The sequence below is a fragment of the Cucurbita pepo genome, chromosome LG15 (assembly GCF_002806865.2).
Source record: "Cucurbita pepo subsp. pepo cultivar mu-cu-16 chromosome LG15, ASM280686v2, whole genome shotgun sequence".
NCBI classification, from domain to species: domain Eukaryota; kingdom Viridiplantae; phylum Streptophyta; class Magnoliopsida; order Cucurbitales; family Cucurbitaceae; genus Cucurbita; species Cucurbita pepo.
The window spans coordinates 6,434,534-6,453,846 of record NC_036652.1 but is presented as its reverse complement, the minus strand read 5'-3'; the positions used below and the strand labels follow the sequence as shown (position 1 = coordinate 6,453,846).

At 37.4% G+C, this 19,313-nt stretch overlaps 2 protein-coding genes across 2 annotated transcripts; both read left to right on the top strand.

Moving 5' to 3' along the window:
- The first annotated feature begins 4,001 nt into the window (after positions 1–4,001).
- LOC111811092 (zinc finger protein GIS2-like) lies at positions 4,002–7,386 on the top strand. The gene is made up of 4 exons (XM_023697821.1): positions 4,002–4,130; positions 5,258–5,492; positions 5,949–6,041; positions 6,573–7,386. Exons 2-4 carry the CDS (start codon positions 5,356–5,358, stop codon positions 7,129–7,131), a joined length of 789 nt encoding a protein of 262 aa, XP_023553589.1. The 5' UTR covers positions 4,002–4,130; positions 5,258–5,355; the 3' UTR covers positions 7,132–7,386.
- A 1,330-nt stretch (positions 7,387–8,716) lies between these two features.
- Positions 8,717–17,313, top strand: LOC111811245 (zinc finger CCCH domain-containing protein 19-like). Its single transcript, XM_023698007.1, has 10 exons — positions 8,717–10,495; positions 10,571–10,650; positions 11,354–11,541; positions 12,418–13,333; positions 13,423–13,550; positions 13,675–13,734; positions 13,819–13,869; positions 14,614–14,684; positions 14,953–15,104; positions 15,178–17,313. Exons 1-10 carry the CDS (start codon positions 8,895–8,897, stop codon positions 17,211–17,213), a joined length of 5,283 nt encoding a protein of 1,760 aa, XP_023553775.1. The 5' UTR covers positions 8,717–8,894; the 3' UTR covers positions 17,214–17,313.
- The last annotated feature ends 2,000 nt before the right edge of the window (positions 17,314–19,313 follow it).

Here is a 19,313-nt window from a genome sequence, read left to right as displayed (position 1 = left end):
TTTTACCTTTTCAGTAAATTGTTAAATTTTGTATAATAAAATAAGTTCCGTACAATAAAATACACATTAAACCATAAGTAACTATTTTTAATATTTTATTAAAAATATAACGAAAAAAATTATAAATTTAGTCTCTAACTGTAATATCCAAAGTTCATCTATTGTCTGCTTTTGTCCCTTATGTATCGTTGTCAGTCTTATTATTTTAAAATGCCCTTCTAGGAGAAGGGTTAGGTCCTACTCCGACCAATGTCTCGCACTGTCCAGTGGAACCAAATGAGAATCCGATGATGGAGCGTCAACAAAGTTGAGATTTCTCCTCTAGCTGCACCTTCAAGAAAAAAAAACTATAGTCGAGTGAAATGACTAAAATACCCTTTGTATCTTTCCTTCTTCCCTTTATTATTATTGGGTGGAATTATATTTAATATTTAATTATTAAACATAAATTTTAATTTGTGTATTTAATAAGTATTACACATTCGAATAATTTTTAAATTATATACGCATACAATTGAAGCTTATAAATAACTAAAAGTAAAATATTAAATAATTAAAAACTTTACAAAACAAATATATGACCAAATTATTAAAACGTACTTGCTAGGAGAGGGGTTAGGTCCTACTCCGACCAATGTCTCGCACTGTCCGTTAACTTGGCTCTAATACTATTTGTAACAGTCAAAACTCACCGCTAGCAGATATTGTTCTTTTTTTAACTTTTCCTAGATTTTCGGTTTTTAAAATGCATGTCTACCCGTGAGAGGTTTTCACACTCTTCCAATTGATGCGGGATATCACACTATCCTTTCAAATAAACTTAAAAGAATATATATGAGCTCATAAACTTTAATACTTAATAAATACCTAAACTTCTACTTAATAAAAATATCTCCAACTAGATTGACCTATTATATTTAAACCTATCTCTGCTTTCTTCGGAGCGGTAGGATTGGGACGCAAAAATCCCATGTCTTTGTAAACCCCTAGTGAACCGATAGGGGGAGCTTTCGATCAAGATGTTATTGCCTCCCCTGTTCGGGCTCTCGCTCGAATCGGAACTAGTCAGAATTGTGCCTGCCATCCAATTCGTGACACGGATGATGAGGGTTCACCCACTCAGATTACAGCATTCCTTCCTATTGCGCCTAAAAATTTAGTTTATATGGTTGAAATTTAGCTCATATGGCTTAAGATAATTCGAGTCCACATGAAATGTCGTGAAGCTCGTGAATTAATTATATAGTTTTATAAATAGTATGAATTGTAATTAAATATATATATATATTTATTTATTTATTATTATTAGATAGAAAATTGATGGATGCGTGGAGTAATTGATTAAGTTAAAAAGAAAGATGGGAATGGAGTGGTTGTCCAATAGGCATCATTTGGGGCGTGTCCGGACGTGCAGGTTGTGAACCCCCAAACCTTTGTTGTTCTTTTCATGCGGTTGGTTGAGTACGGAAATTGCGCTCAATCTCAACAAACCCTAGTTTTTTTTTTTTCAATTTTTAAAATTTTTAAATAATAAGCTTAGTTTTAAATTTCTAATTTCTAATTTCTAATAAGTTTTGAAATGTTCGGGTCTAGTTTAGGGTATAAGGGTTGTTTTGTTTATGGTCAATTTGAACACAATGATTCCACTCGTTTACGTCCTTCATTTCAGGGTCTCTCCCTCAGTGTGGTTAGTATTTCATAATGTTGGGCGGCTAAGCTTAATCGTATTCACTGTTTATGAGGGTTTTCCCGAGCCTCTTTCCTCCTTCCTTTTCTACCCACTTTTAGAGTTTGAAATGTATGTCACCATAAGGGTTGTTTGGTCCATGGTCAATTTGAACACATTGATTCGGATCGTTTACGTCTGTCACTTCAAGACCTATCCCTCTGTGTAGTCAGTATTTTATATTGTCTTTTACTACTTGAGACGGTTTGCTATAGTCTCTTTCCTCTTTTCCTTTTTACTCACTCTTACCCTTTGTTCCTCACAAAGGAAGTGGAAGTCGACTTTTATATATATATATATATATATATATATATATATATATATATATAATCTTTACCTAATCATTTAAATTAGTTTTAATTTATAAGTACTAAGTTTTATTATCTATAATTTACAAAATAATAATAATAATAATAATAAAATAAATAAAATTACAATGAGGAGCATGAATTAGTGGCGTGATAGAAGGCACTTGAAAAGGGGACAATAGAATTGGAATTGGAAATGATCAAACCTTTACAAAGAGTTTATAAATGAAAGTCAACAAGACATTATTATTATTATTATTATTATTATTTTGTCTTTTCAACCATTTTTATATTCACTTATTTATTTATTTACTTTTTTTCGGATAAGAATGGAGTGAAATTATATCTAAATAAGAGTGGTTTTTAAAATAAAATGACTAATAAATGCTTAAAGAAAATGAAAGTTACTTCCTATATCAACAATGTGCACATTTCTTTTTGATAACTTAATTATACGAGCTCTATAGCTAAGCGTGTTTTACTTTGACCAATTTTATGTTTGACGACATCCTACAATTTTTTTGGTAGCGGTGGGTGGTAGTGAGTGTCGACAACGGTATTCACCGGTATGGAGTTGGCTAGAAAATGACGAACATTTTGGAAAACGCAATATATATATATATATATATATATATATATATATATATATATATATATATATATATATATATATAATTGTTAGAATATTTATTTGCTTAGCTGCCACGGCAAGTTGAGAGAAAGGTGACAAAGCATTTTAATTGGACCAAACTATACAAATTATATTTCATTTATATAATTTATTTTATTTTTATATTCACATTTTTAACATTAATTCTATAATTCATTACGAAAAAACCATATGTTAGCCATGGTTAGAGGATCAATTAAATGATATAAATGTAAATTTGTCGTAAATTATATTTTACTCTTTTTTATAAAAAAAATATATTTTATGAAAATTGTACATATGTAGGTTTTATCATTGCCGATTATTATTATCCTTTCACAATTAAGGTGTACGTTCAACCCAACAATCGAAGATCCGGACTAACCCAATCCGAACTATAAGGATTGGGTTGGGTTGGGTTGGATTAACTTTTCGAATAAGTTTTGGTTCATTTTTCTAAACCCGAAATGGCTCGATTCAATAAAAATATATAAATATACTAAGTTTCATCGAATAATAAAAAATAAAAGTCAAAATACCAGTATGGTCCTTCTCAATAAATTAAAATTTAATCCTCAATGTTTTTCGAATTTAATTAAATAACTTCAACAATTTTTTGAAAAATTAATAAATTTTTAAAATTTAACTTAATATAATAAAAAAGTTTAATTATTCCAAACCTGGTTACTAGCCAATGTTATCTACTCTAGTCTGCTACTTGCGCTTCTACTGATACAATAAAACCTCATTCAACATTGAGAAACTTTAAAGATGAGAGCAAAACACGATAGGACGTATTGGGCTAGCCATGACCATTTTCGAGCTACTCTTTCAATTGTCACTTAATCTCCTTGCTGACGACTAGTGCTGACGTTTTATAACATCAATTAAGGCTCGACTCACTTTACATTGACAGACTTGTAAATTAGGTTGGGACTCAACGCTCTTTATTTATACTTGAAATGATGTCGGAGAGAGAAAGGAGTGCATCAAAACGGTAAAACAACAAGACTAGAACGAGTCAAATAATAAGCTGCAACTACTCTTATAATTAATGAATGAATGAATTAATTAATTAATTGTAATCACTACGTACAAATTTTCATTAATTCACTAATAATAACTATTTTAGAATTATTTTACACACATTATTATATCGTATAATTAGAATGAAAATCCGGAAAATATTATTTTTTCAGGAAATATATTAGGCCCAAGAAGCAAGGCCCAAAACATATTGGGCTTAACCAGTTGGCAAATCGAGGCCCAATAATATTACCTTCCACTTTGTTCGATCCGATATCAGTCGCCACTTGCAAATCTTCGCTCTCGACCAGCTGTTTTACTGCGAGTCTCGTCCCCGCTGCGGCTTTGTTCGTAATTTTTGCGTCTTCAGCCATTTGAGCTACGGCAGTATCAGCCACAAGCACGTAGCAATTGATATTAGGTTCGTCTCTCTTTCATTTCTGATTTACATTCTTGTCGTATGGTCTCATTGCATTTCTATGTCTAGAGGCTTAGGGTTCATTTTTCGTTAATTTTCTGTAGTGTATGTAGACGCATATTCTCCATAATTGCCATGAAAAGTTTGGTTTTCTCAATGCACTCTCGTTTTTATGATTTTCCGACGCATCGTGTTGCTTCTGCTTCTTTCTCTTCGGGATTACATGATGGAAGTGGTTTGTAAGTTACTGCGCTGTAGATTACATGATGAGATAATCTAGAGGTCCGTGAATTGTGTTTGTTTTTAGTTGTTGTTGTTGAGTAGTGAATGTTTTTGGTATAATTTCTCTCAACGAATATGAAATTTCTCTTCATGTGCCAACTGATCACGTCTGCAAAGATCTCGTGATTTGTGGCGGTTGTAGTTGTTGGATGATGAAAGTTCCACATCGACTAATTTAGGGGATGATCATGGGTTTATAATCAAAGAATACTCTCTCCATTGGAATGAGGCATTTTGGGGAAGTCCAAAGCAAAGCCATGAGAGCTTATGCTCAAAGTGGACAATATCATACCATTGTGGAGAGTTGTGTTCGTCTAACAGTAGTTATTTTTGCGTTAGCGTTGCTTAGTAGTTCGTGTGTTGGCTTTGCTTGTTTCTATTAGAAATTTCAACGGCTGCACAAATTGACTGTAGAACCTGTTCTGCAAAATTAGTAGTTAGTTAAAGAGCTGTTTCCAAAATGATCACTCGTGGTGGGATTACCAGTTGTAAACTGTGAAATTTTCAAAAATCATTGACAGAAATGACTTACTAGTTGTAATAGTGAAAGAAGTTGATGCAGCAATATGGAATGTGAATGTTAGTGGGCGTTGTTTGTGGATGGTCCACTACTGGATGAATTCTTAGCTTGGTGATGTGTTGGTAATGTTAACTTCAGCCATTCTTGAAATTGTATGAAGAATGTAGTTGAGGAATTGGATGTTGTGGGGATGTGGTGTTTGCTTTGTTGGGATTTTACTACTTTGTTGAATGGGATTGGAAATTGGTGTTTTCTATTTGAAGGGAAAAGAAAGAGTTTGGTTTGGATTCGTGGATATGAATTTGGTGTGTGGTTGTTATATGGGCAGGGAGGAGGCAGCATCGGTGTGATATTTTGGTGGTGGTGGTGGTGGTGGTGGTATTTTCACATATCAGTGGGAATAAGTATTGGAGAATAAGTTTGGAAATGAGTTCAGATAGCAGGAGTGGAAGCAGGAGCAGGAGCAGGAGCAGGAGCAGGAGCCCACTGGATCGTAAAATCCGGTCTGATCGTTTTTCACATCGTGATGCACCATACAGGAGAGAATCACGTCGGGGTTTCAGGTTTCTGATTCTGATAAATTATGTACTTATCTCATATCTTATATGTAGGATGGGGAAGAATTTGCAGTTGTGTTTTAGAAATCCATCTTTGGCTGTGGACCTACCTTCCCCCGTCTTTTTTTGTGTACATTTCATTCGTTCATCAATTCGTATCTCGTTTCTTCCCAATACATACACAGATACCTATCACACACATGGTCATGGAGTCTGTTTTAAAGGAATTATGTAGCCATTGCATTATTGGGTTTGCATATTATGTGTTTGATGAACTCGACAAATCTCTGCATTTACCATGCTTGAGCAGACATGGGCTTCTCCTGCACCGCTGCAATCTATATAACATCCATGTTATACTGATTGTATGGTAATAGTATTTGATGTTTATGTTTCCGACTTTCGGACACGACCATGTATTAGTATGAAAAGTTGTTAATCTTAATCTGATTTTATTGCCAGTCGAGATAATCTTTGCAAGAACTGCAAGCGGCCTGGCCATTTTGCAAGAGAATGCCAAGATGTCGCAATTTGTCACAATTGTGGTCTCCCTGGGTAAGGAAACTTGATCTTATGCTTATTATCTTTGTCGCCTATTCGGATACGTATGCCTATTATCTTCGTCGCCTATTCGGATACAAATGTTTACTTGGGAGAATACTTATTTTTTTATGTACTTAAATATTCACCATTCTACTGGCATGCTATATTCCATTCTACTTGACATGAAAATTATGGATTTGGTTCCATTCTACTCGGTTTCACTAATCTTAATTTAGAATTTGAGATTTGAAGTTGACTCGAGGATATATTGTAAGATGCTATCAAGCAGGTTTTATGTGATTTAGGTCGGTGAGTGATTTTGAAATGGTTAAAATCACTTCAAAACATGGTTTTAATCATTCGCAATGAATTTTCTGACACGAAAATCACATTCGAAGGATTAAAAACATGTCTTTGAGTCTTAGAGTGATTTTATTCATTTCAATAGCACTCCTAAACATGGTCGAATCGGGTTATAATTGCATATTTGGCATACATTTGATTGAACAATGACCCCCTTTTACTTATCACTTGATCTACTAGGCATATTGCTTCCGAGTGCACGACAAAGTCGCTATGTTGGAACTGTCGAGAACCCGGTCACATGGCAAGTAGCTGCCCTAATGAAGGCATCTGCCACACCTGTGGCAAGGCAGGACATCGGGCCAGGGAATGCACGGCTCCTCCGCTCCCTCCTGGAGACTTGAGGCTTTGCAATAATTGCTATAAGCAAGGTCATATAGCAGCTGATTGTACTAACGAGAAGGCGTGCAACAATTGCAGGAAGACAGGCCATCTTGCTCGCGATTGTCCAAACGATCCTATTTGCAACTTGTGTAATGTATCAGGGCATGTCGCCAGACAGTGTCCGAAGTCCAACGTCCTCGGAGACCGAGTTGACCGAGGCAGTGGCGGTGGCAGTGTGCGTGGTGGTGCTGGTGGTTACCGGGATGTTGTGTGTAGGAAATGCCAGCAGCTTGGCCATATGAGTAGGGATTGCATGGGCCCTTTGATGATATGCCATAACTGCGGGGGACGAGGTCACCTGGCATACGAATGCCCTTCTGGTCGGTTTATGGACCGTTATCCCCGGAGGTACTGATGATCAAAAGAGATAAAATCACGTCCTCGACGAGGTTAGACCTTCAGATTTTGCTTGGAGTTTAGATAACCTGAGAACTAAACTTTATAGATTGCTCTACTCGGTTGCATTGTAGTATTTGCTCGTGCTATTATTACGAAACATTGCTATGCGGTTTAGACGATGTATTTTCGCTTTTCGGTATCATTGATCTTGGTTCTATGGTTCTAAATGATAAATATTTAAGAAATATAGTATTTTATGCTATAAATTCAATTTATTTGTCTTAAACTTAAAAAATATGTAATACAATGTATTATAAATTATATGATGGTGTAAAGTAATAATAATGTAAAGTTCTCATTTGTAACGGCGAGGCTCACGGTTTGCAGATATTGTAACAGTCAGGCTCACTACTGTTAATTATGTAAAACCTTTAGGGGATGTTCGAATGGGCAAATTAAAGAGAATAATATCTACTAGAAATGGGGAAGCTGGAAAGAGAAAGCCTAGAGAGAACAATATCTGCTAGTATCTACTATAAATGGGGAAGCTGGAAAGAGAAAGCCTAGAGAGAACAATATCTGCTAGTGGTGGGCTCACTCGGGTGTGGAAACCTTTCCCTAGCACTTTAAAAGCTTGAGGGGAAGCCCGAAGGGAAAGCAAAAAAAAAAACAATATCTTCTAGCGGTGGTGTAAAGTTCTTAATTATAATGACCCAGTTCCACCGCTAGCCGATATTGTCCTTTTTGGGCTTTCCGAAGTTTCCACACCCTTATAGCCACCTTGACCAACGCCCTAACTCCACTAGATCGGTCGCCNAAAAAAAAAAAAAAAAAAAAAAAAAAAAAAAAAAAAAAAAAGTCTCCACACCCGTATAAAGGGTGTTTTGTTCTCCTCTCCAACCAATGTAACGACATGCCACCTCGACCAATGAGCTAACTCCACCATATAGGTCAATTTGACAAGAATGGACAAGTAGTCCAAGAACGAGCAGTACATGAAATTCCACTAAAATTATAGTTCAAATAGAATAAAATTAAAAAACTCAAAGTTAATTTTTTTACGATCACGAATCATCGTGAATCAAGATTGCCATCAGGTACACTTTTTAATTAAAGTATAAGAAGTATATCGACGACATTTTTTATATACTAAATATAAAGTATACGAATCATATTAAATGTAAAAATGATATACTCGATATCACGTATATCAATCAGTGACACAATAAGTCTACCAAAATAATAAAACTTAGACGATTCTCAACTTTTTAACGTTATGGTTTAGGACAAACTAACACAAAGTTTAAATATAATTTTTCTACGAGTTTTATTGGTTAATATATATTCTTCTCGAACTTGTTGCATTTTATTTATATTACTTATAATAATTATTTTTTTACACCTCATAAGATAATAATAACAATAATAAAAAGAAGTAGAAGGGTATATTTGGAAATTAAAGAATATTTAGGGAAAGATTACCCTTGGGGTAAATTTTTTTTAATAGTGATTTTGACATTAGGAGGGTTATTTATGTAATTATGCCGAATTACGGGCCTATATAATGGATCATTATCTTTGTTCACAAAGAAAAAAAAAAAAAAAAAATCAAATTGAAAAAACAAGGGAAATCTTCGAAGAGGAGCGAAACTGAAATGTTCTGCAAACGCTCTTATTTCTTGGACCGTAAATTTTGTTAGAGGGGGAAGTGGATCTTAAAACCCTAGGGTTTCAATTCCTGGCCATTGTTCCTAATTTTTAATCCAATTCTGGTTCTGAATGGAAACCGAAGAAGATGATTCTTCGAAACACGAACAAAAATCTCCTCTGTATGTCGAAGATGGAATCTTGGATGTTAAGTGTGACGTTCATCGGGAGCTTCAGAGCAATGAAGAACATGAAGAACAGCATTGTGTGTTTAAGTCCTCCATTGTCGAAACGGAGTTTCCAGTTAATACGAGCGTTGAATCTTCACCGGCCGGAGATGCAATTATCGGGGATGAGAGTCTTGCGGCGGATACTTGTTTAGAGATGAAGAAGGATGTGGCGGAGGAGATGGAGAGAGCAGAGGAGAAGGATTTTCGTAACGTTATTGAGGATGTGGCGGAAGATTCTATGAAGTTGGAGATGGCGTTATTGGAGCAAAGGGATTTCGATGATATGAAAGAGAATACAGGGGAGGAGGAGGAGGAGGAGGAGGAGGAGGAGGAGAAGGCTGTGACTGAATTTGTGGATGGCGAGATGTTAAATGAAACGGTTTTGGTTGGTGTAGCTGAAAATCAGGTTGAGGGCGAGGTTTCGATGGCGAATTTTCCAGAGGACACGGTCGGAGAAGGCGCGGGTGCAGTTGGCTGTGCTGAGACAACCGGGAAGACAAGCCTGAGTGATGTTTTGGCTGAGGAAACGCTTGTAGATGGAGCTGATGCTACCAATTTGGTGCATAAGACAGTGGAGGAAGAGAATGCTGATGACTCCGACGAATCGAAGGATACAGAGGTTCCTAAGCAAAAAAATTTTGCTTTGGAGGAAAGGGAATTAGGCGTCCCGGTTCGGCTGGAAGAAAACTCTGAGTTAAAAGATAGTTTGGCAGATGAGGCTGTGGTGGAGGAGGGACGGGCAACGAATTTAGCGGATAGAACTGGTGAAATGTGCAAGATGGAGAATGTCTCGAGCACGGCGGATGAGGTGGGGCTGCCACATTTAGCTGGGAAGATGGATGAGGCGATAAATGTAGAAAATGCTGAAGACAAGACTGCTGAGATGGATGGAATATGTATGGGAAACAAGGCTACCGATGTGGCGATGATGGAGAATTCGGCACATGAAACCCCAGAGATCAAGGCAGTAGACATAGCAGACTATGGTATCGAGGCGTTGAAGATGGAGAACGTGGAAGATAAGGAAGTGGGGGTTCAGGGATTGGGTTCGGCCAATGAGAGCGTCGAGGTTGGAAAGATTGAGAATATGGGGGGCGAGACTGCAGAGGCCAAGGGAGTGCAAGTGACAGACTACACCCCGGAAATGGTAAAATCGGAGAACGTGGAAGAAAACAAGACTGCACAAGTTGAGGAAATAGCTATGGCCGAAGAGACTGCGGAGGCCGACGACGACATGGTTTATTTGGTGGACGAAGGGATTGGGTCGGAGGAGACTGATGCAAACATGACATACTTGGTGGAGGAGACAGAAGCAGGAGAGGAGGCTGAGGAGATGGATATCACGGAGGAGGTCGATGAGGCAAATAAAGGTAGCAGTGGTGCGAAAAGGAAGCGTGGAAAGAATGCTAAAGCTCCAGCTAGAGCGCCTTCTAGGAAGAAGGTGGAAGAGGACGTTTGCTTTATTTGTTTTGATGGGGGCGACCTTGTACTCTGCGATCGCAGGTTAGTTTTTCAGGAACATCCCAAATCGATATTTTGTTTCGATTATACATTGATCTTTTATTTCCTTGGTTTCAGAGGTTGTCCCAAGGCATACCACCCTTCCTGTATTAATCGCGACGAGGCATTCTTCCGAGCCAAGGGTCGATGGAACTGTGGTAATGTGCTGTCTTATATTACATATTCTTCCTGTATGTTCTCGATTTGTTAGAGTTGCATTCTTTTAACAGCGCGTTCCTGATGTTTTCTTCTTCTTTTGGATATTATGTTTAGCTGCTCATTCAATTGAAACTGAAAGGCATTATCTGGTAGTTCTAGGTAGAAAGGAATTGAGGGTTTTTGTTTCTATAAGGATCATCGATTATTAATGAGGACCATCATGCTGTTCTTCGGGATTTTTTCGTTCTTTTTTTTTTTCTTTTTTCGTTCTTTTCTACTATGTTTGGTAAAGGGATTCTCGTTTTTTTTTATGTTCATGAAAAGGAAGTCTTTGCACCCAGATTTATCGTCTACGTGCAGATGGCTGCCGAGTATTTTGATGTAGATTTTAAGACATCCAAACGACATATACTATGATGTTCTGGAATCAGGAATTATGTAGCAACTCAGTTTCTTCAGCATCTTCTCTCTGTGTATATAAAAAAGTTGGAATAACCATGCTTGTTCATTGTACTGTATTGCCTATGTAAAAACGTTGCACACAAGAAACCGTGTTTCTTAAAGAACGAGAAAAAGTGTCGGCCTTTACTAAAGGAAAAAGGTGTCTAGATTCGACTCGGTTTCTTAATTATATATGAAGTGTGCTTCGAGAGTAGAGCATTTTACTAAGCCCCAGTTTTCTTTTATAATGGATGATTTTAGGTTGGCATCTTTGTAGCAACTGTGAGAAGACTGCCCACTACATGTGTTACACATGTACATTTTCCTTGTGCAAGAGCTGCACAAAAAATGCTGTTATTTTATGTGTTAGAGGGAACAAAGGCTTCTGCGAGGCGTGCATGAGATTTGTGATGTTGATCGAAAAGAAGGAGCAGGGGAATAGCGAAAAGGTACGAAAATTCATGAATACTGCTGAGAATTGCAAATAAATTCTTCATATTACTTCTTGTCTTCATTTTATCAGTGTCACTTTTGTTAGCTTATTTTTTTGGATGCTCGTGTCGTTTTATTTCAATTAGTAAACAACTATGAAGTACCAAAGAAAGCAAGGGGGAGTGTGATAAGCTGTGGGAATAACTCACCAAGAGGTTTAGCCCTCACCGACTAATCCTCCGAAAAATAAGTATTAGCCCCATCCTCGACCAAGCGTTTTACTAATTGGTACAAAAAAAGGACCGCAAAGTAGTAGCGGTCTAGAGGCTTTTACTGGAGTTTCAACAAACCACTAGGAGTCTTGTGAGTTCTCGATCAGTTGGGGAGGAGAACGAAGCATTCTTTATAAGGGGGTGAAAATGTGATGTCCCACATTGGTTGGGGAGGATAACAAAACACCCTTTATAAGGGTGTGAAAACCTTCCCCTAGTAGACGCGTTTTAAAGCCTTGAGGGGAAGCCCGAAAGGGAAAGCCCAAAGAGGACAATATCTGCTAGCAATTGGCCTGGGTTGTTACAGGAAACCTCTGCCTAACAGATGCGTTTTAAAACCTTGAGGGAAAGCCCGAAAGGGAAAGCCCAAAGAGGACAATATTTGCTAGCGGTTGGCCTGGGTTGTTACAGGAAACCTCTGCCTAGCAGATGCGTTCTAAAAACCTTGAGGGGAAACCCAAAGAGGACAATATCTGCTAGCGGTGGGCTTGAGCCATTACAAGTCCACTCAAAAGGGTGCGATCCATACCTACTCACAATCAATTTTGGTGATTTCTTCAAAAAATTTGATCTTTACCAAACCTCAATTTTACTTATTTTGTCGTTCTCGTGCTTGTGTAGGGCCAAATTGATTTTAATGACAAAAATAGCTGGGAATATCTTTTCAAGGAGTACTGGACAGAGATGAAGGGAAAACTTTCTCTAACTTTTGACGAACTTGTTCACGCAAAAAACCCGTGGAAAGGATCTGAGACGCTAACTAACAGACCCGATTCACCTAGTGAGCTATGTGATGTTGATGGAGGATCAGATTTGGATGTTTCTGAAAATGAAGAATCTGGTAGCTCTAAGAGAAAAAAAGCTAAGAAAAAGTCAAAATCTCATGCAAAGGAAATGAGTTCGCCTAGTATGCCAATTATACCTGATTCTCAAGGGCTATCCACGGATACCGAAGTCGAGTGGGCATCTAAAGAGCTCTTGGAGTTCGTAATACACATGAAAAATGGCGATAAAACCGTTTTATCTCAGTTTGATGTTCAGGCTCTCTTATTAGAATACATTAAAAGAAATAAGCTTCGTGATCCTCGACGGAAAAGTCAGATCATATGTGATTCAAGACTCGAGAATTTGTTTGGAAAGCCACGCGTGGGACATTTTGAAATGTTGAAGCTCCTAGAGTCACACTTCCTCATCAAAGAAGATGCCCAGATAAATGACTTCCAAGCGAGTGTCGCCGATACCGAATCTAGTCAGTTGGAGGCTGATGGGAACACTGATGCGTCGGGGAAGACTAAGAAAGAGAAGAAACGCAGGTATCGGAAAAAAGGTGACGAGAGAGGAATGCAGAGTAACCTTGATGACTATGCAGCCATTGATACTCACAACATTAACTTGATTTACTTGAGACGTAATTTGGTAGAATATCTGATTGAAGATGAGGAGAGTTTTCACGACAAGGTTGTTGGTTCTTTTGTGAGGATACGAATATCGGGCAATGCACAAAAACAAGATTTATATCGGCTGGTTCAAGTTGTAGGTAAGAATCGCGTCTTTACCGACCATTTGCTTCGTATAAGAACGCATAGAATCATAGAAGTAACGTTTAAGTTCTTGAAATGTTATCAGGTACAAGCAAAGCATCCGAAACTTATAAAGTCGGTAAAAAGATGACGTATATCATGCTGGAGATCTTGAATTTGAATAAAACAGAAGTGATTTCAATCGATATTATCTCGAATCAAGAGTTCACAGAGGTATTTTAATACAAATTTAGTGCTTGAACGTCGTCTTAGAACTCGATTACCAGCAAAGAAAGTGTAGTTTTGATTTCTTTGGCCCGTTCTTTTTGTTTGATCTTTTGTTTTTCGGGGTGCTCAGGAGGAGTGCAAGCGGCTCAGGCAGAGCATCAAGTGTGGAATCCTTAACCGTTTGACTGTGGTAATTTTCGAGCTTCTCGTAAAATAATAATCATAATAATAATAAGAGTTCAAGCTTTGTTGAAATATCAATTCTCCCTTGTAGGGTGACCTCCATGAGAGAGCAATGTCACTTCAAGATGCTAGAGTAAAGGATGTAAGTATTTGATTGTTAATGGTTTCATTTGGATATGGCTCTTTCTTTTCTTTTATTTTCTTTGTTCCTTTTGTTCTGTATAAGAACTTATGCTACCAAGTCTTTTAGTAGAAATAGATTTAGTTTGACTGACCATGTTGGTATTTAAGAAGTGTTGTGAAAAACCGATCTAAAGAAATAAGGAAGATTTATGCAGATCGTGACGTTAGATTGTTCGTTTGCACTATGTTGTGAAATTAATCGGTGCCAACTTTGGCTCACATCTACCCAATGATCTTCATGAGACTGAGCAAAAGCTAGCGACTTTATTTTTCATATTTCTTGTCTGTTTGACGCAGGGTGTGTTGATGCTATGGTAGTGCTTGACCCTGACCTTGATTGCTCAATTGTTAACCGAGCTAAACTATTCCCTCGGCCTTCTTTCTAGATCAAACAATCTTTCTTTGCCCAATAAATAGTGGTGAAATTACTTTCTTTCGAGTGATTTGATTCATCAATAGGGGACCATCCCGTACCATAGGAAGTTACTTCTTGGAATGTTGTCGTTCAAGCACAGGCTGACCACTGATTCGAGAAAAATGGGTTTAGAGTCAACACCTAGGCATAGGGCCTTAGGACTCAAGAATTTGACTCCGTATTTTCTCTTACATGCCGTCGTTTAAACTTTTTTGTTTTTTGATTTGTATTTTAGATATCAATTGTTTGCCTTCTAGTTGACTTTTTCGTTGTATGCCTCTCTTATAGTGGATGGAAACCGAGATAGTTCGACTAAGTCATCTTCGTGATCGAGCAAGCGAAAAAGGGCGTCGAAAAGAATATCCTTTTTTCAATAGTTTGTTGAATTATAGCTGAATTTTACTTGTAAAAAGGAGATGCTTTTTGGTAGAATCATTCTCGTCTAGGTACACTTTGAAACGGATTTTCGCGGGAAGTTTACAACTCCTCTCTCGTTTCGTCTTTGAATAATCTCGAAATTTCTCTCATTCCACACGTGCTATGAATCCCGACCTGATAATCTTGTGTCGTACACTCTGGATAATGAGATATATAATGCTATGATTATTTTCCTTGACTTCTCTAAACGCTTAGGGAATGTGTCGAGAAACTACAGCTTTTGAAGACGCCGGAGGAGCGGCAGCGCAGACGAGAGGAAATACCAGAAATACATGCAGACCCTAATATGGATCCAAGCCATGAATCTGAAGATGAAGATGAAGCAGATGATAAGAGACAAGGTTTTTCTTTTTCTTGTTAATTCATATTTCTTTTTCATTAGCCAGCCAGTATAACATAATGTGCTGCATGTAGAAACCTATACGTCGTCGAGAGGCACGAGCTTTGGCAGGAGGACGAGGGAGCCGGTTTCTCCTGGAAAAGGAGTTTCAAATTTGAACGATTCCTGGAGCGCGACCAGAAACTTTTCGAACACGACTCGGGACTTGACCAGGAACTCGTCTGGGAAAGGCTTCTCGATCCAAGGCGAAGATGCCATTGGTTCTGGTGAAATCATAAATGAAAATTCTTGGAGTCAAGGAAGAGATAGAGATGTTAAACAAACAAACAAGTGGGGCAAGCAACAAGTTTCACCCAGTTCGGATATCACTGCTAGGAATATCTCGTCCGGGGCAGCAGCAGCCGAGTTGTCTTCTGCATCTCACACGGTAAATCCAGCAGCATCTCCATTGGTTGGGACTACACAGAATGCTGCTGCCATTGTTAATGAAACCGAGAAGGTATGGCGTTATCAGGATCCGTCTGGGAAAGTTCAGGGACCGTTTTCGATGGTGCAGCTACGTAAATGGAGCAACACAGGCTATTTTCCTGCGGACTTGAAAGTATGGAGAGCCTCAGACAAGCAAGACGATTCCCTGCTTTTGACCGATGTCTTGGCCGGGAAGATCCCGAAGGACACTCCATTGACGAATAACAGCTTCCAAGCAAACACGCCTGCTTCTTCATTTGTCGGGAAGCCTCAGGGAGCTGTTTTGCAGTCAGGTATGGATGGTCAGAATACTAATCCGACTTCTTATGGCCAATCGTCTGGAGGAAGATGGAAATCTGAAAATGAAGTTAGCCCTACGGGTAGACCTGCCTCGGCTCCGGTAGAAGTCCCCAGGTACTCGGGAGACCGATGGTCTTCTGACCACGGTATTAAGAACTTCACAAGGCTTCCTTCTCCTACTCCCAGCTCAGGAGGAACAAAGGAGGAGCAGCAGCCATTTCAAGTGGCTGCATCGTTCTTGCACAATTCTTCACTTATGCAACGCTCTGAAAACGACTCGTTACGCTCGAATTCTGGCCTGAATTCAACCGAAAAGGGCACGGGTTTAGGTCCTATGAATGTGCTTCAAAATCATCATTCTCAGCCAGTAAGACAATCACCTATCATGGGTGATGCTTCGGTCTATCCAGCTGCAGATATCAAAAGCATTAGCGCAAATCTTCACTGTTTAGTACAATCCATCAACAATCGTAACACTCGTATGGAAGCTCAAGGACATGGGTCTAGCGCTGTTCAGAATGCACAATCTCTCAAACTTGAATCAAACCTTTCTTCTACCATGCCACCAGCACAAACTCTTCCGAGTCGTTGGGGGGAGATGCCCCCTGCTACGTCGTTCAGTGCAGGAAGTTCAACCACGAGTTTCTCCATGCCCGGTTTGACGAGTTTTCCATCCTCGGACCCTTGGCGATCTACGCCTCCTATTCCCAGTAACCCGCCGCACATTCAGTCTTCAACTCCAGCCAATCTACCTCGTGGAATGGGTGCTCCAGACGGCCAAAGTACCGTTCCACGACTGGGCTCGGAGACTCCGAACCCAGGCTGGGGATCAATGCCAAACATGGGTCGAGGTTCAATTGCAGCACCTCCAAATGCTACTGCTGGTATGATGTGGGGAACTGCTCCTCCTCCTACAGGTACAAACCCAGGTTGGATTGCTCCAGGTCAAGGACCACCAACCGGAAACAACCTCCAAGGATGGTCCGCGCATGGCCCGATTCCACCTCCAGTAAACGCAACTCCGGGATGGGTTCCCCCCAGCCATGGACCAATGCCACCCATGAACATGAATCCCAGTTGGCCCGTCCCGTACTCGAATCAGAACATGTGGGGTAACGAGCACGGTAGAAATGGGGATAGATTTTCGAATCAAAAGGACGGCGGCTCTCACGGCGGAGATCCGGGGAACGGAAGTAAATCATGGGGGATGCAACCATCTTATGGTGGTGGTGGTGGTGGTGGGAGTTCTTGGTCTCCTTATAATAAAGCACAAAAACTGTGCAAATACCATGAAAGTGGACACTGCAAGAAAGGAGGTGCTTGTGATTACAGGCACAACTAGGAAGGCAATTAGTTAATATTTGAGTGACAGTCATTAGAGATCTCAACTAGTTTTGTATAGTCCTCTTATTAATGTTATACATGTGATGCGTTTGCTGTTATTTGTTTTTCGAGCTTCGTTTTTTATTATTCTTTCGGGATTTTCAGTTAGGTTAAATTACAAGTTTAGTTTTTTAACTTTAAAAAACGTTTATTGGGTTCATGAACATTCCATTTTGTACTAAAAAACCTCGATTAATATCTCTAAGATCTTAATTTTGTAATTAAGTGTCGTTTAAATGTTTATTAGGTTCATAAACTTTTCCGTTAGTCATTAAATGTGGATTATGCTCCAAGATTTATTAATCTAAACTTATTAGATTAAATTTATCATTAAATTATTGTTTAGTATTTTTGATATTCTCAACCGAAAAAAATAATAACCTGTAATTCACTGTAATTCACGTACATTTTTCCTTTTGGATTATGATAAGGTAAAAAACCCCTTTTTAGTCTTTGCATTTTCATTAAAAAAAATTATATTTTTTAATTTGTAATTTCATAAGTACAATACTTTCTGAACTTCCGTATGTAATAATTTAATAATTATACTTTTAAATTTATTATAATATAGTCCTTATTGTAAAGAATCTCAATTTTATTATGTAACGTGATCATTACAGTCAACATCTCATTTTTTTAAATATGAAAAGTTTTAAAGTTACTGTCCATGATATTAGAGGCCGATAAAATACCCGAGAGCGATAAGGTGACCACTCGTGATAGAAAAATTTGAATTTTTAACATTATTAAAAATATAACTCGTAAATAAATAAATAAATATATATATATTTTATATATATATATATAATGGTGATGGTCCATAAAGTTTGGGCCCATAGAGGAAAAGGGAAAAGGACAGCTCCTCCTCCTAAGAGCCCAAAACAGAGAGGGAGAGCCCGAAGCTCCATCATGACGTGGCCATGTCCTCGATGGGCCCCACCTTCCCACGTGAAACCCCCACCTCACTACAGCTCATCCCTTCTTTTTCAAGAAAACCTACCCATTTTAATTAATTAATTAATTTATTTATTTATTAAAATACATGAAAAATCTATTTAAATTTAGTTATCATCTTTTAAATAAATATTTAAATTAATTGTAAAAATATCAATACTTTTCCCTATAAATATTAAAAAATTATTTATACCATGTAAAAATATAAAGACTAAATAAAACGAACCAAATTGTATTTTGATTTATATTTGTAATACACTATTAACGTCGATCGAACTAAATTAATTCTCTAAAAATCAATATAACTTTAGTATTTAATATTATTTTATTTTATTTTATTAAAATAACATATATGATTTAAATTTATAATCTTTTAAATAAAAAATATTAAATATGTCGATAATTTATAAAAAATAATTAAAACGACAAAGATCTATTAAACAAAATCGTAAAAAATTTGGATTAAATCTAAAATTTAACATATGTTTTTGGGATTAGATTAAAATATTGGTTAGTTAAAACAAATCTATCTTGATTTATCTTGCTTTAGGCCCACAACCAAACATTTTACCAATTTTAATTATCCATTTTCAGGTCACCCTTCCTAATCCCACCTTAGAGTGCTTAAAAGGTTTTCCTTTTATAATATATATATATTTATTTATTTATTTATTCACGGTGGATTTTGGTCAATTAATTAAATCATATATTTTTAATTAAGAAATTTAGTGGATAAACTCTGATCGTTAAACTAAAAAATAAAATATATGAGTGTAACATTCATTGAATGAACTAATATGATAAAATTTTGAATTTTTGGATTGATTTGTTAATCGTATATGTTTTTAATCAGTTGAGTTATTAAGGTTAGTTTGGGTATAAAAGTGGGTTCGGAATAAATTATTTTATAGAATAGTCGAGTTCAAGTACCTTAGTACAATAGGGTAAACTCGAACGTAGACATGAATTTGAAAAAACGTCCTACGATCTAAAATTAAACCTATACATTTAGCTTTCTACGAAACAAAAAACGGTAAACGATTAATCGATTATGGAATGCTTTGAAAGGATAGTTTCCAAATTTAAGATAATATTAAAGAAATAA